Here is a 25,693-nt window from a genome sequence, read left to right on the forward strand (position 1 = left end):
AAATAAAAGACATGCCTTATAACCTATAATATCAATTTCCAAAATAAAGTGACTCGTATATCAGTTTTTAATATGCTGTCTGTTGCTGATCAGAGATTTACTTAAACCTAAATTACAATTTCCTCTGTAGTGCTCAAGCTTAAGTATAAACAACCACGATTTAAAATGGAAAATAAACAATACACTTTATTTATAAATCTGAAGTTATAATTTAATACGGTATACCAATAAGTTTTCACAGTACATCAGAGTGTTGTCAGAAAGAAGTAAGCACAAAAACATTCAGCCACACAAACGCATGCACGCACACATACGATACTCAAATTTAAGAGCAATACCCTGCAGTGGTGTGTGGTGCCCGAAAGTAGCTGGGCTCATGTCACCTCTCTCCTATCCAAAACCCTCACCTCTGGGACACTGTAAACATCACCACTCCCAATATGCTGTTGATGTGTCTAACTCATATAGCCGCTCACCTGGGTCAATGTCAACAGTGTAAAAGAGAGATGACTTTGGATGCATAAACGAAAACACCCAGGTTTAAAGTAGTGTTGACAAATGTAGACATAAAAAAGTGTTGCCATTCTGGTTCGAAAGATAGAAATATGTCCTTTACACTTTACAAAAAAAGAAGACAAAAATACCATATAGAAAATATTATAAGAGGAAAAGTTACTGCCATAACCACAATGGTTCCCAATAAATCTATATAAAATGTTATTACTTCCCTGTTTTAGTTGCCTTGCTGTATTTCTTTTACAAATAAAACAAAAGCAACAAAAACAGCGTAATCTCATCCATTTTCATTCCAAAACTTGAGTTAAAGTGACATAAACCTGCAACCAACCTGTAAATGTTGCATTTGAAACACTGGTTAACATAAAAAAATGTTTTTTTTTCAAAGTGCCGTATCGTTCAGAAGGTGTAAAAAAATTGACACAAGATATTCCCTGCAGTTTTTTCACTACTTGGGGCAAGAAATACAGAAATAGTGGAAAAGGATCAAAATCATAATTTACGAGCACGATAAATACACACAAGGTCCAATAAATATAGTTTGTTATCCCAAACCACACAGAATGTGAGTAGTCCCACACAGGGCAGGTCCATGCCGTATGCAGTTAGTACTCTCACAAGTGACTCCATTCTAACAAGGGAAATTCTGTGGTTTGCTTCCAGAGAGAAGTCAATCATATTCCCAGTGGCGAGTGCAGTGTTTCCCTTGTTAGAAACAGCAGGTTTACAGATGCAGTAGTTCAGTTGGCTGAATTTGAGGTATGGGACCGTTCCTGACCTTATAGCACCGTGGTAGCTTCTTCTACTGAATAGGCATGTACGGCCAGTTGAAGCTGCTCCCAGACAGCAGCATGTCTCTTATAAGAGTTTCTATGGGAGTCTTTCCCACCAGACGCACAAAGAAGAGCTGCTCTATGACAGAGGAAGAGACGCTGCGCAGAGAGGGCAGGCGTAGGAGCAGCTTTCCAAACCTGGTGGGTTGGTTGGGATACTGGCTCCTCACGTACTCCTCCAGAGCACACTGCGACTTCTCCTGCAGACCCTCCACGTGAGCCACGTCCGACAGACCGCAGGCATCTGCGCACAAACACACAAACCATGCGATTACTGTAAGTGCATGTCTAAACTGTTAATTCAACATCATTTATAATTTGAAAAGCCGAAAAAAAATGTAGTTTGTCAATTAATTGACATTTTCTCATGTCAACTAATTCCATCAGACCTCAAATGTATATAGAGTAGTACTCTCTACTCAGTGACAACCTTTGCCAATATTGTTGTATATGTCATGGACCGTGCATACAGTGCATTTCCAGTACACACTGCCCCCAGTGTTCCTTCACATGCTGCATGTGTTGTTTTTTTCCACACAGCAGCCTGTGGTGGTACTGTAGAGCAGCAGGCCGAATGGAAGCAGGGGTTAAAGAACGGTTACTGTGTCCCAGTTTGAAGACACGTGTACACATGCGCTGACGGGACCAAAATAGATCATCATCGGAGACCTGCTTTATTTTTTACTTTAAAGCACTTGTACTTTTGATCTTGTTCACTCTCCAGCCATCAGATGTTATTCTAGAAATTGTGATATTTGTAGTATGAAAATATAAATATTGTTAAAGAAATTTAGTAAATAATATGTGTGCGCTGTACTTTTATAAATAAATAAGTGTAACAAACAAAGAAAAAGTGCAATTTTATGGGATTTTTTTTCATTGTATATTTATATTGTCTTTGTTTTTGTTTTATTTACTAGGCTATTGATATATTAAGTTAAAATAAAGCAATGTATAAATGTTAATAGCAAGCTTAAATGTGAAATAGAATTTCATGTTCTGGTTTCATGTTTCTGAATTTCAAATCAAAATATTTTCTTGTTTAAAGAGTTTTTATTTTAATTTTTTGCCTTAATGTTTTTGGAATCACATTTTTGTAGGATGTCATTTCTGAGATGACAACAAGAATATTTTCATGCTGAGGCTTAGGCTTGAAGGCTACAGTGTTGTGTTGTACCTGTTGTGAACAGGACGATGGCCTTGATGCAGCTGTACTCTGCTGAGTCCACGTGGAGCACCTTGAGCTTCTCCACCTGCTCCTGGAAAACCCGGATGTGATCCATGAAGGCCACTACGCGGTCAGCGGACATGGGGGAAGCGTGTAGCCCGGCGGCGGCCAACAGTGGGGCGACGTGTACGGGCATGGAGCATTGCGCCGCGTTAAGCACGAACAGTTCACTCCAAGTGAGGCGCAATAAGGCGACCTGGTCCGGTACCTGCAGATCAGGAAAGAATGGGATGTTCCGGGCCCACTCCACTGCGCTGAAGAGCATCCGCGCCGCCAACTCGCAGATGTTCTCGATGCCCATTAGGTTGTTGTTCTGGAGGCACTGGGAGCCAAACCTGGAGGTGGGGTAAGGCTCGGCCCGTAGCAGCAGCGAGATGTATCCGGACAGATACGAGTGGCACTGCAGAGGGTCCCCGTTTGTCAAAGCGAACTGACCGTGATAAGACTGAGTGGGCACACGGCCTCTCTGCACAGCTGCGGGACACAACACACAGTGATGAACAGTGCACCCACGTTCAACACGAAGTAGGGCTAAAAAGGTTTATTGTCTAGTTAGATATTTTGTACAAATGTCGTCTTAAGGTGTGGCCTTGCATATCATTTATAATAAAGTAAAACGTAAACAGGCCACTACGATAAGGCTTTACGTGCCACAGCGTCACGTTGAACTCGTGATCTGTCAGAGGCCACGACCTATGGGTGAACTCACACAGATACAGGCCTAGCTCTTAGGAGGTCATTTTGACTAATAAATGCATAACATAAAAAGGTGAATTAATAATACCAGTTATGCATGTTGTGTAAAAAGTAGGCTAGGCTACAGTTTAAAGCTACAAGTCCTGGGGTCGTATAATGCCCCCCAGATTGAAATAAGGTTTCAAAGGATGTTTGCCAAATTTAATTTAGTATTTTGCATATTCTGAGCATAAAGTTTATTTTTAAAATGAAAAGGAAGCACAATTGTAATGTCCTGTGGCCTGATCAGAGAGCCTACTTGAATTGACACTGACAGAGCTTGCTACAGCTACATGAAGGCTACACTACAAAGAGCAGCCTCATGGACGGATTAATTCAAACAGAACCTACTCAAATGAGGCACAAGTCGGCACGACACATTTAAAACATGTTGCATAGGAAACTTTTGTACCCTACAGGAAAGAAAGCCTTTATAACGAAGCAATAACACTCATTAGGCTAGCTATCCTTATATCCATGAATATACAAATGAATGAAAATTTAGCAAATGTAAAAATTAAATAGAATTTAGATTAAACCACCTATAATTACGATATGGCTCACTGAAAAAAACAGGGACTTTAGCCAACAAATAGATATGTCGCTTTTGATAAAGGCGAACAAAGGCAGCATATGGCCGAGTAGCTATCGGTCATGGCTGGATATGTAAAGGATGACGCGAAACAGTTGTTTATGTCGATTTTAAAGTTAAAAATATTCTTACATGTACTATTAGGCCTACTATAAAGTGGAAATGGAACCCATAGATTACTCTGGACATGTGTGCACACTGCACGTAAAATGGTAATAGCATAGCTGCTTCCCGAGCTTGTGCACTGTACCTTCTCTCCGCATGCCCACTTTGAGACACTTCTTGAGGCGGCAGTACTGGCACTGGTTGCGGTGGTGCTGGTCCACGGGACAGTTCCTGTTGGCCCGGCAAGTATAGGTCAGGTTCCGCCTGACGCTGCGTTTGAAGAAGCTCTTACATCCCTCACAGGTGAACTGGCCATAATGCTTTCCGCTGGACTTGTCCCCGCACACGATGCACTCAATCTGCTGGCTCTGTTGCTTGTCTCCGGACGAGGAGGACGACGAAGAGGAGGAAGAGTTGTTGTTCCCGTTGCCGGGTGTAGTGACAGAGGTGCTGGATGCGCCCTGGGATCCCGCTGGAGCCGCGGGGATTTCCAGAGAGGCTGTTGGGTTCATGTGTCCCACCAGATCCCCGGGTAGGGGTAGGGGTGCAACCTGGGACACGGGGGACGAAAGGGTCCCCTGGGAGTCCCCCACGCCTTCAGGGTTTCTCCACACAACCATAGCCATATCGACTATTTTCAAACTTTGCGCGTATAGTGACAGTCCGCTTAGAAACTAAAGTACAAGTCTGACCTGCATGAATTTACACTTTTGAAGCAATCAACCTCAGTGGGACAATTTTTACTTTTCATATGACCAGATACTCGACTATACGTAGTAGAAGGTCCCACGAAAAGTGCTTTAATAATCCAAATGACGCTTCATGCAGACTGATGACTGCTACTCCATCCAGGCATAACGAGGGAAAGCTGCGCAAATCAGTGTCTCCATCCACGCCACATACGAATCTTCTAGTTGCAGTCTATGATGAGGTTCCTTATGTCCAGACTTTCCCGCTTTACGCAAATCCTCCACGAGAAGAAAACAGCGTTTCACCAGGCTCCAGGCGGCCCACACTGTCCTGGTCACTCAAGTTACGATAAAGACACCGGAGGAGAGAGAGCTGTGATGGATGATGATTTTGGCGAGGCTTCGCTTGGGACGGAGGAAGAGATTGGTGCGCTCACGCGTCACAAACAGTGACGTCTGCGCGTTGTAGGCGGGGTAGAGGAGTGGTTTAGCCGTGACTGGAGAGGGGGGTGTGGCTGTAAGCAGTGTGCAGTAGCTACAGATGCCGTGGATTTCTTTTCTTTCACAGGTATTATTTGATCTCACTGTGTGTGTCGTGTGTTAGAAATGTTCAACATTATAACTCTGCTTATGACTATCCTCTGCAGATTATCATGCAGGCTCAAGTGTAAATATAAGTGACACGATCCACGTGTTGGACCCAGCACATTTGAAGTGCAGGAATGTAATGCCACCTAGTGTTACTAGATCATGTTCAAAAAGCATAAAGAGGAGATCACTCACGTTTCTATTACGGAATATGAAAAATGGGCCTAATAGAAAAAAATACAATGGCTGTGTCTATCAGTTAATGTCATTTTTCATAACCTCCTCTCCCAATAAATAAATAAATAAACAAACAAACAATTAAATAAATAAATATCCAGTCACGGTGATGCCAACGGGGCCTTTGATGGAGCCAGCTCATCTTCATATGAAAATATCCACATTGCACTTCACTGTTGACTCATGCACCACGGGTCCTTGGGCTGAGTGCGCTGTCATGTTCCCTCAGACAGCCAGCTCTGCAGTCATCCTGCGGCACCATGCACAAGCAAAAAGATGGCCAACAGGCAGCTGATGTTTCACGCACAACAGAAGGTCAAGGCTAAACACTTTACTGTATACAGGTCTGTTTCTCTGCCATTTAACCTGTGGCATGTGTGGCAGGTTAACATTCTCACTTTAACAGAGGATAAAAGATGTTTAAAGATGATAAATCCTTGGCTCCCAGTGGCCTTTAAGGCGTTAAGACAGCAGTGCATGGGGAGCGGAGCGCAGGCTAATTGGAGGAGAGTTTGGGAGGGGAGGCCTGCTGTGTCGGCACAAGCATCAAGACGAGACAGTTTACAGCACAGTGGGAGGTGCTACGGGCGTGCTGATAAAGATCCATAGAGAATTTAGGGAATCATCTATCATTTTAATACAGCATCCCATTATGGTGTTTAACCCTAGAACATTAGCAATATGTTAAGCTCGCCATGTTCAAGTGTGATGAGTGAGCTCTGGTACTATTTGGGTGGGCTACAGAAGCTATATTCTGGTTAAAAATAATCAGTGAAAAGGAAATTTTGAAATTTTTGTGTTTTTGTGCAACTGGCTGTAACACAATTGATCTTTTAGTTGACCCTATGCATGCTATGCCACAGGAGTTTCATATTTCACTGGAAAGGATTGGTGAGGGTCGAATGTTTTGACTGAATGGATTTGGCATAAGCTCATTATAGTAAAAGGATAAATACGTGTGATCTAAAAGTACACCAGTGCTATTGGTGGGGGCTTACAGTGTTGCTCATGCAGCTACCTACCAAAGCACATAAATTTGGTCTATTGCAAATGCTGGAAAAATATTGACGCAAGCCCCGGGATATTGCAATTACTAAACCTTAATATAATAGAGAATTGTTGATGATATATGATTTGTAACAAATTTGACATATATTATTTATTATTATGTAGTTTAAGTCATTTTAAGCAGATGCAACACATGCTGAACTTTGAACCCTGTCTTACAATCAACGTTGGATTTCTTCGGCCATAAGTCGGGTCAAACTGTGGCCAGAGAGCTACAATAGCTTGTAAGTTAGATTAGCTCTACTCAAGCTCTGCTTCACCTGTGACCACTCATGTGACCCTCACCTTTCTCTAACCCTAGGTAGCTCAGCTATGACCTCTTTAACTCAACTTCTAATGTTTTTCTCTATTAAAGTGCAGGCTAACCAGAACTTTTCTGAAGTGGATCAATAACATGCCACACAAAGAGCTGAGGCTCTATCTTGGTTGAAATGTTAGCATCCTCATTAGCAGTCGTTCTAAGTCCTGTTTAACCTTTGACCTCAGACAGACAAGAGACCATTATCTCTGACAAGATTAGGCTTAACCATCATAGCTAAATGAGTGATCAAAATACAGACACCCTTGTGACTCCTATAAATTTTTCCAAAATAAATCCTGTCAAATTCAAGTCTGTTTTGCTTCCTTGCTTTTATAATATTTTAGATAGCAGCAGGTTTTCTTTTATTGTTGAAAAATGGTTATGTGACATTTTTGAACTCTACATGTATGTCTCTTGAGTTTTTGAATATTTGCAAGTACAGGTAGAGCAATGGACCGAGATAGGGGGGTAGATGAAAACTGAACATTGAAGCCTGGATGCAGGACAATGAAAGATTAATCAGTCATGAATGACATGTAACTCAGATTAAGCATGTGACGAAGAAGCTCATTTTACACAATAGGTCTCCATTTAGGTGGAATGTTTGGTCCTGCAGACTGTGGCTACAATTTACGCTGTCAATATAGGTACAATATGCAGATATTTTGAATTTCATCATTTACTGATTTTTTTTGTCAAATTTGCAAATGGAAAATGTTTACATGTTTTTTGTTTGCCCAAGTGGATCCCTTATACTGTATTTCCATCTTCAAATATTCTTTTTCATGTTTTTTATGTTTCAGAAGTTTTGCTGCTTCCCCAGAACTGGTGGCATATATGGCAATGAGACTTTCCCTTTGCATCTGTCCACAATTAGTGTCTCCCTCTCAAATATTGAGAGGGAGACAAAAGAAGGTTGAAGGTTCTGTCTAGTAGACAAAATGAAAAAGTCTTCAGCTGGGGAAATGTAGGTAGTCCTTCTGGTGAGAATTTTACACAGATAGTGGACACATCAGGACTGGCTTTGTTTGACCTTTTTAGTAGTCATATTTTACATAGAAGAAGTCCTTTCAGTTTTGCATTTTTTTCCCCAAAGTATACCAAATGCCATTCAGATGTTCTCTGCGTCCTTCACCACAGCACATTTGCTCCGGCCTGATCTTGATTGATCATGTATTTGTATCTATTCATAGAGGCCAAATTCATCATTCCAATTTGTCAACTTGCCGAGTTAATTATGTGCAGGGGAAAAAAGAGGACAGACTTGTGTTTAGACTCATCTGAGGTTTCCCTGCTTCACCTCTGCTTCAAACGAGCCGCCAAAGCTTCAGCGGCCGTGTGAGCTGCTTGGCACCATGGGTAATTAGTGTGATGAATGCTGCAGCGGCACAAATAGTGGCAGTGGGCTGTCTGCTTGATGGTGTGGCTGCGCACTGTCAGAGCTCAGGGGCTGCAGGCTCATCAGGGTAATGGATGATTCGCCAACAGGACCATCTCTCAACCAACAGCACTAGATCCTGAGCTGGATTTTTGTATTTCTTTTAAATGCAGAGGTTCAGGCTAGTTATGAAAGTCAAGTGCATGTGTAGGCTACCTGATGTTCTACACAAAAGAAAAATCAATAATAAATAAGGCAATGCAATGGAAATATACCAAGACAATATAATAAATATGTTTGTGATTTTTATGTGCCGGCAGGCTCTCTGGAGTGCATATATGGATATGCAAACATCTTGATATCAATCCTCGGTGGGATTCATGCTCCATTCCTGGGGTGCAGAGCCGTCGCTGCTGAAATGATGGATCACATTATTAGATTAGAGTAGAACAAGGACAGACTGCAACTGGATTTGCAATTCACAACCTCTTTTGTATATGGACCTTCTCTGCATGAAGGGGATAATTGGGCCGTTGTCACTGAGTCAGAGAATGTTTTTAACAACGCAGAGAACCTCGCAATAAATCAGGTCAGCAGCTGTCGAGCCACGTCACACGACCAGGCATTAGTCACATGCAGAATGATCCCTTTGCATACAGCACAGAGACGAATATATCATCATTTATTCACACCATGGCATGTCCGGATATTCTAATTTTTCCAACAAATGAAGGGCATATGGTGATTTTGTGTGTTGGAGGATGCAAAGGGCAGAGGCAGCTGTGAGTGTATGAAGCCCTGGCTCTTTGTGCTGTCATTTCAGCACCAGCTAATGGCCTGTGCTTACTCTGTGCCTTGACTTTTCAACCCACAGTGACAGTGAATAATACAGACTGTGTAGCATTGAACTGTGTGCTATGTCATCCATGTAGGAGAAGGCAAAAAGGCCGGCTGCTGTAGACAGGTAATCCATAGCTTTATCAGTTCAGATACACAAGTTCAGTGAACTGTTTCCATTGAGAAGACACCCAAAGCAAACACAGTATGAGAGACGGCAAAGGTCACAGAGAGGTGAGGTGAGGGTGCATGGGTGAGACTTTGGGACATGGCCCTGTCAGTCCAAAAGAATCTTCAGGTCATTGTGAAGAAATGTGGAAGACACATTTCTCTGTCAGCTCACAGGGAGCCTACACAGCCCAGGGTTACTTGTAAAGTCCCAAGTCACTGAGTCAATAGCCAAAGAACATGACACAACCTCTCGCAGTGACTTGCCATCAAGTGGAACATGCAATAGCACGCTTCCCATCTCAGTGAACAGTGACTGGAGCAGGATCTCGTCTGTACTCCAGAATCAGGAGTCCAATGCCTCCATCTCATCAGAGACGCTCCAACCTGGTACGAGGTGATTCAAGAGTCACTCCAGAGCCCTGCTATTATCTGCCCTGTGCACTGTGGCGCTGTGGGGAGTTCGTGGATAACCAGAGGGTTGGGATGACAGGAAATTAGATCATGGCAAAGCATGAGCACATTTCGATTAAACCCATGTCAGGATTTATCTTCTTTGCTAGTGATTTAGAGAGGGAAATGTGACCTTTAGCTCATGTTTGACCAATGGTTGAACAGCAAAATCCACTTTTAATAGGACTGAATAGACTGGACTATTGTTCAGATCAATAATGAATAAAGTTTAGCTGTATTTTCTTAATGACAGAAATAGGACAAAACTTAATCAAGATGCAATAGCCATATAGCCAAATAAAAATATTATATTTAATATATGTACAATAAACATACAATCATGAACCTTTTCAAGAATATACACATACACTTATGTTTTAAATAGAAATCCATGTTACAAAAAGAATAAAAGCAATAAAGCTTATCTGAAGTCCCATAGTGATGCTCTGAAAAAATAGGTGATATTTTCTTATTTCAGTGCCCTTATTCTTTTAGAATAGATGATCTTGTAAGAGCCGTGAAATGCACACTTCATATCACCCATAACAGACTGTAAGCAACAGACCACTCCAACCGTCACTAACATGGTTAGCACATGGTTTTGCTTGAATCAAAGGCAACATGCTGCTCAAACCAAAATATCTATCTGCACATGAAGAGTTTCCTTCCAAAATAGCATCCATTGTATGCAAAAGATAATAAAAAATTAAAGGGTAAATCATGATTAACCTATTTACAAGAGAGCTACTCACTTCAAAGGCTCAAGTAAACTATTTCGGCAGTAAACTCTTCAATATACAATACTTTATCACTTAAAGTCAACTATAAAAGTCTACTTGCTGCAACCACAAGGCAAGCTCATCAAAAGAGAAAAATCGTATGTAAAACAATTATGCTGAACACAAGGCAAACATCAGAAGCACATTTAGGTGCCAAATGAAACAGTCCCGTCAGTGCAGCACAAACACGGAGCGAGTGCGGCCGCTCCTTTCTCTCTTTAGGCAGCCACACACGTTGGCCTCTGTGTTACAGAGCACGGGGTGATATGGCACAAGAAAGGCTCCACCAAAACAAAGTGTACAGTTTCTTATTCAGGCACAGAGCAAGGATCTGTCTGTGAAGTTTCCTCTACACCTGGCCATTTCTACTAGATCTAAAGTCAGGCTAGAGATTGTTATCATTGTTATTTTTAAACAGCTATTACATACTAAACACTTCTGATTTCTACTGGTAGATATACAATACTTTATATATACTTTTATGAAACAATCCCATGTGATATGGTTTGAGGAAGTGGAGGGATATCACAGAAGGCTACATACAACTGGAATCTGAGCTCTTGTGTTAAGTTCTCTGCTGGACATTACCCTGACACAGCGTCACTTGGATGGCACTATATGTACACACACTCAGACACACTCAATGGTACACATCACACTGCTGAGATGCTGCCACCTGCTCATCCTAAGCTGGTCTCCAGCAGGAAACAAGTTATACCTACGTACAATCCTTTATCTAAAACGGCTTTTCATCCATTCATCTTTAAACATTGCATTACACTAAGGGTGCATTTGCTTACTCTCATGTTGATTTGTTGTGAGTTTTAAAACTTTGGCATGGCTCTATGGTGAGTCTAGGTCCAATAGTTTTAACTTGATATTTAAAACTATATGAAGGGAGTGCAATCTGAAAAAATACACATCGGTGCCAAACAGTACAATGAACAAATAAAAAAACTGTCATGATGTATATTATTATTATTATTATTATTATTATTATTATTATTATTATTATTATTATTATTATTATTATTATACTGTACTATCAAAAACTGACCATAAACTCTACTGAAATCAAACAAGTTGGGGCTATGGCATATAAAGTGCATATGACAGGTTTTTGTGTTATTTCTGATTATTAACTGGTTTGGTTGGATAGAACTTGTGTTAAATATTTATCATAGCTTTACATCAGTCAAGTGGCAGTTTGCAAAGACAAGTAAAACAAGGTGAAAAATATATATCATGAAAGCATGAAGTTCCATCCAAAATGCATAAGACATAGGCAAGGACAGTTTAAACAATAATTTCAGAAAATGATCAGGTGTTGTCATACATTTTAATTTGTCAGATAACAACTCTTGTGGGAATTAGAGGAGTTTTTGCCCTTGGAAATGGTTATAAATATATATGCATGTCCCTTCTGCTGCAGACCAAGCATGCTTTTGAGTTTCAAAAGGGTGCGAACATAATATGCTTCCATTAAGTGGCATTATTTTAGGTGTCTGAAATGAGGGTGCAAACATTTTAACTGTGGTTGCAATGCACCCTTTTGCACCACTGAAGCTAGATAAGACTTTTCTAGCAAATTCTTAAATGACTGGTGTAACTTGCCATATGCACTTTAAATGACCAACAGTGTATGCTGATATAAAAATGTGTGTTTCCTTGTGCATGCATTGGGAGCATGCTTTGATCATTCTGGCTGAACACTGTGCATCATGCGGTGTTTTGTCTGTGAACCCATCTATAAGTGCAGTGAATAGCTCAACTTGGTGCCATGTGCTTAAATGCAAGTACTGCCTCTGTTAATACTGTGACGGTACAGCCCTCCACCTCTGCATCTCTCTCCCACGGGACCACCTCTGTTTACTCCCTGGCTTGTTAATTATCATGTAGTTATGTATTACACAGAGGTGAGTATAGTACACAATTACACTTGAGTAACGTTCTAAAGAAACTGTACTTTTGAGTAGTTAACTAGCAGTACACATTTTATCCTACAAGTATTATTTTTATTGAAGTAAAAATACTCTTTTTACTTGAGCAGTTTTACTTGAGTTTTGTTCACCCACTGCGAGTCTACAAAACTGACAAAAATTTTATGTTGGTCATATTAAATGATTTAAGCATTTGGGTTTTTTTTTTGTTTTGTATTGTTTTGTTTTTTGTTTTTGTTTTTTGCACAGATTCTTCAGTTTTGATTTAGTTTTTCTCATTTACCAGATTTTGTGCATTATTCGTTGTTTTGGTCTTCCAATTCCAAGTTATACATCCCAAAAATCCAGGCAGTTACTCTTTTAATGACTCTTACTTTAGTAGTTTCCCCTGCTTTTACTACTTTTTACTGTCATTAGAGTCATTTCTTGGACCAATACATTGTGCTTTGAGTAATATAATTTTGAAATGACAGTAATATTACTTAAGCACTATTTTTGACTATTCTACTCACCTCTGGTATTACTTGCATTACTGCTGCAGGGCACTATTCCAACAGAAGCTCTACACTACAATGAAGGTTTTGCATGGTGGTAGGGACAAAGATGTGGACTGCTGGTCAGTTTGAAGCTTTCATTGGAAAGGATTATCAGATGGCTAAGGACTGTTTGCTTCCATGTATCTTAATTAAAACGTCCTCATAGCTGAGAAAAAATATGTGGCCTTGTGATCTTATATGGAACATATGAGTAAAGGGATAATTACAAAATAAAACAACCATCAGCAAACAAATGCCTATTAAAGAACAGTCCTTTAGTATAAAAGGCCCCTGCTAATATGTGCATCAAAATCAAGTCACTATCATCTTGAGTCTGAACCACAAAATGGACTTATTGGCTGAGAAGATGGTGCACATAAAGCAGTTTTCTTTTCAATGCCAGATACGTGTGCACCTTTCTTCAAACTAACACATTCTTTCATTAAATTAATCCTATAGGTGTGGGTCAAGTAAATATTTAGGTTCTAAATAAGTTAAAATGTTAAAAATAAAAAAGCAGCGTAAAGGCTTAAATCTCCTTTTGTGAAAGTGCACTATGACAGAATGTTTTCAAACCTTTATCAAAAAGATTTTCTAAACCTTTGTATTTCCTCTCTGAGAACAACTGCACCTGAGAAGTACTTCTTTCTAAATGAAAGAAATAGTTAATAAACTAAATAGATACAACAGATATTTCTAAAAAATAAAATAAAATTAAATAAAGTAAAGTAAAAATAAAGTTGGATTAAATATTCAAGGGAATCTGGCTTCATAAGTGACCAGAGCTGTGACAAATTTACATCTCTCTTAATACTCTGGAAAAGCTCAGATACGTAGTATTACCTCTCCCATAAGAAAAGGAAAAGCACATCTTCACTCTCATATATATATCAAAACTCAAGAATAGATCATTTCTGTGGGCATTCTATGGATTCAAACACAGAGCCCTAACTCGGCTCAGTCTATGGTACAGACTATAAAACTGACTCCATGTTGTCACTGGTCTCGTGGTCCTCCAGGTTATAAATGTACTTTGTCCTGTTGGCTGTGTTGATGGTGATGTCTTTGCCCAGATTGTCCAGGGTCACATTAGATGAGAAGAGTTCAGTGGGTGTCAGGTAGCCCTCACTGTTCTTAATGTACTTCCTGTAGTTCCTCCTCAGACACTGCCATGTGGTGGCGTACAGTAGGAAGGCTGAGGACTTGAGCACGATGGCGATGCTCACATACAGATGTCTGTAGGACACATTGTCATACAGCATACAGGCACCTTTCTCTCCACACACGGAGCTCCAGAACAGACAGGTGGAATCGATGCCCATTCCAAAGATGAGCGGGGGAGGGATGAAGCCTGGAGGTTATAGTGCACACATGAGGTCAAAAGCCAAACTATGTCTAAGTTTAAGCATAGACAAATATACTAGTAGAGGGTGTATAGATTCTGCTCTTACCTATAAGTCTGAGGAGCAGGAACAATACCCCCAAGGCATAGGACTTAAGCTCAGGGCTTACAGTTCTGAAGAGAAAAAAATGTTAAAATTATAATTATTACAGAATTAATAAATAAAATCATATTAAAACTAATAGATACATCATTTGTTAGGAGCTTTTATATATCTCGAGCTGCAGCACCACTGTATAAACAGGACTGCAGCTCCCTCTTGTGGTTACACAGTAGTAGTTAAACAGCAGATGTCTGACCTGATGAGTATGATGACTGAGGGGGTCTGGGCCATTGCTCCAATCATGCTGCACACACAGATTATGGAGAGGAAGGTGAGGAAGGCTTGCTGACAGCCTGGGCTCGGGCACTTCCCAGGTAAAGCCACAGCTTCCTCACTGCTGCTCGATACACATGTGCAGCTTGTCAAGTTCTGGCAAATGCAAGATCAGAAAATTACGGAAAAAGAAAACAAACCCTATACCAAATAATGAATAATATGAACACATATAAATGGTCAGCTCACTCGTTTGGTGCAGCCAGCGAAGCACGCTGAGAGATAGGTGATTCCATTGGAACCACACACAGGGCTCACTGATGCTGTGTAGCAGTTACAGTTACTGATGCATGCAGACTCAGGCATCTGCCAGGAATGTAATGTCCTATGGGCAAAGACCATGCAAGTTATCTGCCAGACAAAACTAGGGCAAAAATTAAAAATAGTTCTTTCTTGCTGCAATCTAAATCCTTAGGCTAATGCTGATTTACGAAAACGTATTACTGCCAATTGAGTAAATACATTTTAGCTAATTGTGTCATTATGTCATGTTTTAAGAAAAAGAGAATCCATTACACAGTACAAAATGAAAATTATAATGAAACATTAAAAAACAAACAAACAAAAAAAACATGATTACTTGATGTTATTTCAAGGTACTATCATACTTTACACAATATTTATGTATGTATTGTATGTATGTATTACAAGATTCAAAAAAATATTGTTTTTACATGATACTCATGGTAGTATTGCTCTGTACATTACTTAAATAAAACAGCAAGTCAAGTTGTCATCTTGTACTTACTCATTGACATATGCAACAGTAACTCCAGCCACAGGCCCAGTATCACAGCCCAAAAAGAGGAAAGAGACGTAACAGGCAGTGGAGATAAGGTTGACGAGCATGGCCATGCGCACAGCTCCCAGCGCTGACAGATTCAGCTTTTTCACTAGTAGTCCTCCCAGGAAGATGCCCAGGCATGCACAAGGGATGGCTGTCATACCTACACAAACAGAGATACAATGGGCTAGAATGTGCAGAGTTTAGCAAATGTGCCCTGTCATCTTGAGCTTTTTACCGAGTAGCTGATTGGCAGAGGAGGTGGTAAGATTGAACTGTTGTTCCAAGTATTTCCCCAAGAAGGCAGCAAAGCCAGCAACCACAGCTATCTCCATGCAGGCTGCCAGGGTAATACAGGTGAACACGGGGTTGGAGAGAAGGTGCCTGGTCACCCGGGGTATCACTAAAAACAGATAAAGCAGAACAGCTTGTCTGTTACATCCACACATTCAATGACATAGTTGCCTGTTGCCTTTGTCAGTAGGCCTATAAATGCCCTGCAACACTGTGTGCCGTAGGCCTGGCACAATAATTGCTATATCAACTAACTACTTATGTTTTGTTTATAAAAATAATTATAATTGTCTATGGCAGAAATCAATTTTAATATTTTTATTAATGGTGATGTGTGTTGTACATATCTCAATTAAGTATGTGTTTTCATGACAGTCCTAGTACACTGTAGCAAAAGACTCACATGTTTCCAGTTGAACTGTATTCTATTCTTGACAAGAGACATGTCCTGCAGATCAATTAGTGGGGAGTGGCAAAAGCTCTCAAGCTTTCAAAATGATTACGTAAATCTATGTATCTGATCCAAATCGTTTGTAATGTTTGAATTTTTATTCATACAAAACTGTTCAGTAGTAATTTGAAGGATACATAATGGTTATACAACAGATTTAGGTCTCTTGTTTAATAAGTTGACAGTGCAGTGTATTAAGGAAATAAGTGCATTTTCCATCTCTACACTGGTATCGCTTAATATGAAAATGTTTAAAGTCAATGCATCAGTATCTGAACTGAAAAAGCTGGATCAGTGCATCCCTACTAAAAGTACATATGGAGCGTCACTGTACCTCTCAGGTGTTGGCAGACTGATAGGCCACTGTTTATATCAAAGCCATGGATAGATGCTTTGGGTCTGTCCAAGGTGAGAGAGGATGGCAGCATGGCCTGCTCGCTCTCCGCTCCAGAGTCCAGGCCCTGCTCATCCAAAGCCTGGGGGAAACCGAACATGAAGAGGGCTGATACAAAGAGTAAGGCACTGCACAGGAGGAAGCCAGCCCACCACGCCCCGATCCAGCGAGGGTCATCTGGGGTGATGTCCAGCTTACCTGAGGACAGACACGCAACATAAATAAATACAAATAAAATCAAATGTATTTCACAACATCTCTTTAGGGTTACACTATATATCACAATCAACACCACAATTTGAGTTGGTGCAATTATTAAGGGCCCATATTACACTATTTTCTGATCCATTATAATGCGGTTTCCTCATCACAATCAGACCTGGAGTTGTGTTTTGTTTCATTCACATGTTTAACACACAAACCCTGCATATTCAGGTTGAGGTTTTCTCTCAAACAAAAAAACACTCTTGTGATGTTACATGGTAATACAGGAATGCTTCATTGTGTTTTTAAACGCCGTACTACCTTCACTAGAATTGCCAATCTCTACTGAACTAAAGGTAAAAGGTAGCTGTTAACTGGAAACTACTGCTTCATGACATCACAAGGTGGAACAGAGCATTGGAAATGTAGACAGACTAATAATAAAGGGTTACTCAAACATGTAAATGAAGCAAAAAACAACTCCACATATGTCTTTGAGGAGGTAACAACATTCTACCATGGCTTAAAGAAACTATTTTGTGTAATATAAAACCTTTAAATAGTAAAGACTTAGATGTTCCTAAAGGAAGCTGTCCCCTGCAAAGAACTTTTGTAGAGAAAACTGTACCTGCAGACCTCTACAAACATGTCTAAAATTCATGGTATTCATGTATTAGTGTATCAGTTCATGTTTCAGTCCTCTCCCAAATGTTAATAGTCCTAGATTTAAATTTTTACAGTGTGCCCTTGAAACAGAATGCTGTCTTTTTTGTGCAGCCCAATATTCTCTTGTACAAAAGACTGAAGATTATTACTCACTGGTGTCAATGAAGACAGCGTCAACATAAACTTTGGTACAGACAGACCCCAGAATGAAGCCACATGCTGGACCAAACACCAATGTTGAAAACAAAATACCTGCAAAACAAAACAGAGAATAATACATTATGAAATAAATAAACCCACAAACATGTCTACGAGTCTAGAGCTGTTTGATCCTATAACAAGTGACTTATTTATTGATGTAGTTAACTATACATTGTCAGCAGAGGGCAGCATTGTGTAAAACCTCACAACAATTACGGACTCTTTTTTTGTATTTTCCCATCTCCAATAAAAGTCACAACAATAACTGGATTTGAAATTTGTGGTTTGATGTTGCTAGTAAATAGATTTTCAGAGCCAATATAACAGCTCAACTAATTGCCAAAAAAGGGTCATAAACAGGAAATGGGCTCTGATATTGGCTGCACACAGGGTTTTTATGAGTGCATTTGCGTTTGGGTTGCAGTAAAAGCTTTGTGATGGTTTGATACTATAGAAAAACAACAAGAGTTTAGCCCACTGCCTGCACCGCACAGTGCAGGCGGTTTACTCTCCATCCGGATGAGAGGCGGTCGATATTCTTCTGAAGGATGCAATGATTAGTGCTTTATCACTAGTCTTAAATCTAAAAGACAAATGGCTGCTTCATTTTTCAAAGTGCTATCAATGCATTTCAATACTAGGCAGAATGAGTCCCGGAGAAATATTGTCTCATCCTGTACACCCTGGTCAGTATTCAAAAACAACTTTGCTGTCAGCACAAAGCACAGAGCAATGGTCAATATACATATTTTTTTGTTTATGCTACTAGGAATTTATCGATTAAAAGACAGCTCAAATAATTTAAGAGTCATACAAACACATGCCACACAAGACTGGTAAGTGATGACAGTACAAAAAAAAAAAAAAAAAAACAAAAAAAAACATTAGAGGAGGGATTTAGTATTTAACTATAACATAATTATTTTGTTCATTGTTCAGTTATTCAATCTTGATCTAAAATGGCTTCATAAGAGAAAAAGATGCACTGGCTTCCTTTAACCCTACATGTATGTGCTTTTTAAATAAACAGTGAGCAGGAATATGTGGTATTTCCACAGACATTTTCAGAGCACTAAAGCCTTGAATGCATGACAATACAGGATTACTTGCACATGCATGAATAAATCAAGATACAACTCTGAGTGATCAAATGATGGGGGAACACTGTTATAACATGGTTAAAAGCTCATAATTTGTTTTCATGTCTGCTTAAACAAAGAAAATCTTCAATTTTTCTCTTGCATGTCTGTTAAGATGAATGAGGTGATGGTGTAGGACTGCGCTGGCACAGGGTCACGACCACAGATAATCTACTGCACTGCCATCAAATCACACACACTGTGGGCAGCTGCACTAATCCATAATGTATGTGACAGAGTCCAGGCACAGAGCACTCATGGAGGGAGCCCAGTCAAAGTGTTGGTGAGCCATCTGCTGTACAGACACCAGGCCCAAAGCACTCCAAACTGCTCCACACATCACCACTCTGAGCACTTGTTGCATTGTTTTTGTGTAACACACAAATACTTTTATGTAACACGTAAATCATTTTAATATTTTAATTTCATGTTTAATTTCAGTTTATTTACTTACTCACTTATTACCCTTAATTAATATATAATTATCTAATTAATTGTTTGCGTTATTATCAGATTGTGATTTATGAAGGCTGTGACTATGGGATTTAAGTAAATGTGTGTGTGTCTACAGTAAATTTAAGTGTTTCAATGAAAAGAGCACATTGTTTGGACTTATTTCATTTACCTTATTGCAGTTAGTAATACAGTCTTTTCTCCCAGCCCATTGCATGTAGAAGAATCTGCATTAATATGTAATAGTATTATTATTTACAAAAAATTGCTGTACTGTATCTCTAGGTGTGTGTGTGTGTATATATATATATATATATATATATATCACTATCAGTAAACAATTCATCAATTTGTAGCTTTTGCTGTAATTATTTATGAAAAGGATTGTAGTCTCAATTACCACAAAGATCTTAACATACCAGGTCTGTTCTTGATTTTAGCTAAATTAGTTACTGAAAAACGTATGTATTGAAAATGTATTGAAAATCAGATGACTTTTCTGACATGCTGGGATGGACTGCATAACTATGTTAATATACGGAGACACAGCACACTGTAAAACACAGGATCAGTTCACAGAGCCTCAAACACAGCCACAGCAGCAGGAGAAAGGTGACTCTTTTAAAAGCCTCTGCTCCCTGGCAGGGCAGCACATTCATAATTTCTCACTCAGAATCACATTATGGAACAGTTCAATCACTGGCATTTTGTGTGTCTTGGCAAAGGTGCATCCAAAAAACAAGCTGGCGGCGCTGAATGGACAGGGCATGCTGACTCGACATGCACTCCTTCCTCTGCTGTCAAGGCCAGACTAATAACTTCACTGGAGGAAAAAACATTTTGCTGCAGTGGACCTAACTTGCAGCCTCATAGTGCTTCATTACACACATTATAGGGATGAAGAGGAGCTCCGCTGTGAGGCCAGAGAGGAGCTGACCCAGCGGCAGAGCGTGCCCTCAGGCCCCTAAGTGTACACTACAAACCAATACTCTGCTCGCTGCTGTGCTGCTATTTACTGTCAAACGGATCATTTCATTGAGATGATTTCAAAAAGTGTTTGTATGTAAAAAGGACAGTGAAAAAATAAGTAAATAAAAGACCTAATGGAAAAAAACAATAATCCATAAAAATCAAATATGCATTAAAATGTATAGTTATTTATGATAATACTATGATTAAGTGATTCTACTGCAGATCCTTATTCAAAACTAGAGTGACCAAACACCCAACCCAGTCTTTTCTGCTAAGGCATACCATATATGCGTCAGACAGTACTTCTGCCTGGGGTGTCAATCGAGTAGACAGCAATCAATAACCTAATTACAATGTGGCTTGAACCTTTAGACAACAATGGTCTTTAAACACTGTCTCAAACACATACAAAGTTACTTACTTCTTACATGCATGGTGTGTGCTCCAAATCCAAAAGGCAGTATTGTAGTCTCCATCACCTACTGATACTAGTGGAGTACTATACCATAACTTTTTTCATTTGGTCATGAATTATACCGTATTATGGATAGTTTATCACAGTATCAGAAAAGCATAGGTTGACAGGCCTACATGTTGTACTGTATTTTTTGCAAGTGATTATTGTGCCCAACAAATGATCCTGGCTCTCACATTGTTAACAGTAACCATGGAAATCAATGCCTAGATTGTAGAAAAGCAATGAATGAAGAGAGGGGGTGGATGGTAAAAACAACACCAATCTGTCAATGTCAAAGCTACACTGTTAATGTAGCTCTCTTGCAAGCATATAAGTCCAATGAAAGCAAAATGTGCATGTATACATGTTAACACATCATCCATGCCCAGGTCCATGAAAGGTTCACAATTAACAAATACTATCTGATCGATCTGTACAGAACAAGGTCATGATAAGTAAAAATCATATCTGTATCAGGACATTAAATCACAATGGATATCTAACATTAGACATGTGGCTGAAGTTGGCCTTTCGCCATCACTGTTGCATGTTGGGCTTGCCTTGTTTGCCCTCCTCCTCTATACTCTACTACTGGCAGAGGCTGTGTACATCAAAGGATGCACTGAACAAACCTCCGGCCTTGGTCTCCTCAAGAATACAAGCAGAACAGTTTGGTTTATCCACAACATCAAATGTACAGGCTAGCAAACACTAGTTCATGAAATCACTATACTTCAGTACAAGTACTTAAAATCATATTTTTTGATGCCTCTTTCTTTGTCATGTTTTGTGTTTTTTTTGTTTTTGTTTTCAAATGGATCCATATAGGAGGGTCATTCAAAGACACAGGCAAGTAGTATCAGTGTTGCTATACTGTTGCCTAGCAACCTTAGCATACTGCTAGTGATGAGGTTATGTGGACTTGTAGAACAGGACCACCGAGTTTAAGACAATGCACCACCCCCCTTATACTGGCTTTTCATTTAACAGTAAAGAAGTTCTTGCACTGGATCATATCATTTACAATCACACATACTTAGCTTTTGTGGTGCATTCCATTAGACTGGCCAGCCAACCTAAACACAAAGTGTGGAACAGAGTTCTGATGGACACGAATGTCAGGCAAATTAACCAGTAGAGAAACAAATGGTCCATTAGTGTCAAAACAAATTGACAGCACTTAATGTCTTTCATCTGAGGTAAAACAAATTAAATATTTTATGTAGGCTATATTTAAGAGGAAATGCCTGTATTTGTGAGCCACATGCTAGGTTTGGACTGCACTGTCAAAAAACAGTGGAAGCCTGGCTCACCAGGCTAGCGTTCAAGAATGTTACTCACCTATATACAATGAGGAGTCCTTTTTGTGGACATGGTCATCAATGTATGACACTCCCAGAGGCTGGACAGGCGTAGCTCCAATGCCCAGCAGGACCTGAGCTCCGATAAGCAGCAGGTACATCATGTTGGTGTTTGCTCGGTTGTCACAGTTGAAGCCAGAATCTCTGTTCTCTGACCTGGTCCTGTTGGAGCACACGTCCCTGCCATCCTCCGCGTGCCAGGAGTCTCCGGCTTCATACTCATACTGATGAGTCAGAAACTCGGGTAGGGCAGACAGCAAAGCCCCGAGAGCCATCACGATACCACCACATCCAATGAGACGGGGACGGTGAGCTTTGGCGCCAAAGTAACTAACAAACAAGATTAGGGCCAGGTTGCCAATCTCAAAGCTGCTTGCAATGACGCCAACATCAGCACTCTGCAGATTGAACCGTCTTTCCAAAGTAGTCAACACACTCACCTAGTGGAGAAAGAAAAAAAAAAGAAAGGCAAAATAGTTAGCAGGCCACTAAGTGTATGAGTGATTTGACTCTAATGTAGCTTTATTGGAAGTCTATAGCCACAACTAAGTAGCCCAACTTAAGTTTCAATGAACAGGGACATGCTGAATAACAAACCGTGCTCCAGAATGAATCCCAAGATCTCAAGTTGTGATTTTAACTAAAACACATCATAGACTATTCAACCCTAAACCTGTGATCTTCCTTTTCCCCATAGAAACCCTAAGCTAAACCTTATGCCAACTTGCAACAGTTAAATGTGCATGTGAGTGAACTCACTCAATTCTAGCATGGTATACAATAGGAATGGTACAAGATCTCATGACACAAAACTGTCACAAGATCATGCATACATGAGAAAAATTATCTTGTGAGAAGTGTTTATATTTGGATTGGACTAAAAAGGGTTACGTGTTGTTGAGTTGCATCTCTTTAACAGTTCCAAAAAGGAACTGGAATAGAACTGGGATTGAAACAAAATTATAAAATAAAACAAATTTTGAGGCCAAAGTTGGAAACTAAATTGTTAAATTGATATTTTAGGAATTATGTTAAAATCTCGTCTTGTCTCATTATCATGGATCCAATCTTGTATCTCATCTCATCTTGTGGAAAATGCGTCTCGTCCCATCCCTAATAAACAATATTACAGAGGAGTCATTTTGAAATAACATGAAATTTTATTAAAAAGGCTTAATACACAACCCTCAGTCAAAAATGAGCCCATGCCTCCTCAACTGGTGAAAGACCTTATTTAACCCTTTTGTCTTTTATTCCAGGCGAGTCAATGGAAGGGTATTAATAGTGATACACAGCCTACTCAACACGTCTAAATTAGACACACATTCAAATGATGATCTTTGTGCACACCACATCACCAGGCCTACTACTAATGACCGACCAGAGATTAGGCCTACTCTCTCCTCTACACAGCTGAAGCCCCTCTCTTACAGGCTATAGGCCTAGATCATAGCAGAGGAGCAGGATGGATGAGACCTACTGGTCAGTGTTTCGTAACCTGCTCACCATCTACACGCAACATTATCCCACAGGGTAGAATAGCCATCACAGACGGCGCGAGACGCTTTGTGTCGTTCAAATGGTGCATAGGCCCAATTATAGATAATACGCATCAAGTCTCGGATCAGTCAGAACATGGGCCATCATTAAGATCATGTTATGTCGTAATGAGGTACTGTTGGGCAGGCCATTAATTACATTAGCCTAATGCCACTATCAACTGTGCGGATGGAGAAGCACGTTGACTTTGGATGTGCCGGCTGGATGACCGGGTATAACGTTTACATAAACTCACCAGATAGGCGCCGACGGTGCCTTGTGCCAACATGAGCGCACACTCCGACACCAAAAATATCTTGATGTTGGAGAAACAAGAGGTCTTCTTGTCGCTGTCATCTTGTTCTGGGTCGTCCGTGCTGCGTCCGTGCTGCTCCGCTCGGTGCAAATCTGGTTTTTAACCTGCATCCTGTGGCTCAGGCTGCGGGCGGCTCGGACAGCAGGAAAAGAACCGGGTCCAGTTCGGTGGAGACCATCTGGTTCCGATGACGAGACGCACTGCAAAATAGAGTCTGAGATGCCTGTATCGGCTAGATAGGCTATTGAGGGTACACTGCTGTCCAGTCAGCACTACGCGCAGCAGCCACCTTACAGCCACATCATGTTTGAATAACAGAGCACGAAAGCACGCCCGTGCCAAACGTAGAAGGCACACATTGCCTCCATCATTGTCCTAGCATGACATCCGGAGTAGCATCTCTTGTTATGACCGGGTATTTTGGCCGGTACCGAGCCGCATTCTGCGTCTTCCAAAAGACCAGATGAGACTCCTCCTCCTGCTCTGACGCGCGCTCCCCTTGCTGCACTAGCCGCCATCCACAGACCGCGCGCATCAGCTGATCTGAGCCAGGGCAGGCGGTCAGGTCTCGTGTATGAACAGATTTAGCGCCCCATTTAGCACATTTGTAGTAGGCTTCAAACCAAAACTATATTCTAAAAACTATCTTAAATAGGTCTGGCTGGTGCTGAAACTCAAGTCGACAAGACTCCGTGTTGCAAGTTTATGACTAGAGTAAATTGGGTAGGTTCCTTTATTTTTCATATTGGGCCCTGAACGTCGTCATCAAAAAGACTTCAGGCTAGGTGAGTGAGTATAAGTAACCTCTAGGGTAATTACAGTTATAGTAACTTCTGTGAGTAGCCTGATGTTCGCTTATAGACCAGATCAGAAGGACCTATTCAAAATATCTGAAGCAGCACTATCTATCAGACAAAGTGTGGACTCAGCGGAAAGATGGAGGAGTCGTTGAGAGGAGGTGATTTAGGGCCCATGGTGCTGCTGATGCGCTGCAAGCCAAATGAGGGCATTATTTGAAGATGTCTCAATCCTAATGCCTGCCAACAGTTAGGCCTAATAGAAATGGCCAACAAGAAACTGTAAACAAACTACAGACGGTATTTTTATTTATTCTGACTTAAATGTATAAGTAGTAAAAATATTACTTAGCCTATGATAATGGAATACCACAATATTACTCACATTATTTTTGACACCTGCAGCTGTGCAACTGCAAATAATCATGGGAGAATGGGCCTCAATACTAAACTGATTGTCCACTACTACAACACTAGATGGCAGCAAAGGTTTTAGCATAATATGGATACAACGCCAACAGGGTTGGTTGTTCAGTGGCTATGGTTACATGCACACCAAAATCTGATCATTATCTGATTTCTGGAGTAATCTGATTATTGAAATGTCATGTAAACAGTATCCTAACATCCCGTGTCAGTAATCTGATTTCTTTCTAATGTTCACAAATGTGAATGGTTTTGACAGGGAAACATGCAAAGCATGCAAAATGTTGCAAACTAATGCAGTTAAGAGAAATTAATGCAAGAATGTTAATGATAATAATAGTTATTCAAAAATTCTATGTATTCCAAAATACATTTATCTCACAATAACTGTCACACATGTTGATCATCACATTTCTTTTGCAGATGTAAATTCACACCAAAAATCAAATTGAATTAAATGGGTTATCTCATTATTTTA

At 40.2% G+C, this 25,693-nt stretch overlaps 2 protein-coding genes across 4 annotated transcripts; both read right to left on the minus strand.

The window, feature by feature from the left end:
- Window positions 1-246: 246 nt before the first annotated feature.
- LOC110175308 (COUP transcription factor 2-like) lies at window positions 247-4,951 on the minus strand. Of its 3 annotated transcripts, XM_055154574.1 has the most exons (4): window positions 4,150-4,951; window positions 3,391-3,394; window positions 2,527-3,051; window positions 247-1,593 (listed from the first exon to the last, which is right to left on the minus strand). In XM_055154574.1, exons 1-4 carry the CDS (start codon window positions 4,633-4,635, stop codon window positions 1,319-1,321), a joined length of 1,290 nt encoding a protein of 429 aa, XP_055010549.1. In that variant the 5' UTR covers window positions 4,636-4,951; the 3' UTR covers window positions 247-1,318. The 3 variants fall into 3 exon arrangements, with proteins under 3 accessions (XP_055010549.1, XP_020797121.1, XP_055010548.1); XM_020941462.2 differs by lacking the exon at window positions 3,391-3,394 and having other exon boundaries at window positions 4,155-4,951; XM_055154573.1 differs by lacking the exon at window positions 3,391-3,394 and having other exon boundaries at window positions 2,527-3,057; window positions 4,143-4,951.
- An 8,948-nt stretch (window positions 4,952-13,899) lies between these two features.
- LOC110175528 (solute carrier organic anion transporter family member 3A1) lies at window positions 13,900-24,102 on the minus strand. The gene is given in 11 exon segments (XM_020941729.2): window positions 13,900-14,334; window positions 14,435-14,499; window positions 14,685-14,857; window positions 14,951-15,086; window positions 15,510-15,708; window positions 15,784-15,948; window positions 16,625-16,882; window positions 17,708-17,806; window positions 22,118-22,577; window positions 23,933-24,055; window positions 24,058-24,102. Coding segments are annotated over 11 exon segments (2,100 nt in total). The 3' UTR covers window positions 13,900-13,957.
- Between the last annotated feature and the right edge of the window lie 1,591 nt (window positions 24,103-25,693).

The sequence above is a fragment of the Boleophthalmus pectinirostris genome, unplaced genomic scaffold, assembly GCF_026225935.1.
Source record: "Boleophthalmus pectinirostris isolate CB_2022bp ecotype Guang Dong unplaced genomic scaffold, ASM2622593v1 HiC_scaffold_19, whole genome shotgun sequence".
NCBI classification, from domain to species: domain Eukaryota; kingdom Metazoa; phylum Chordata; class Actinopteri; order Gobiiformes; family Gobiidae; genus Boleophthalmus; species Boleophthalmus pectinirostris.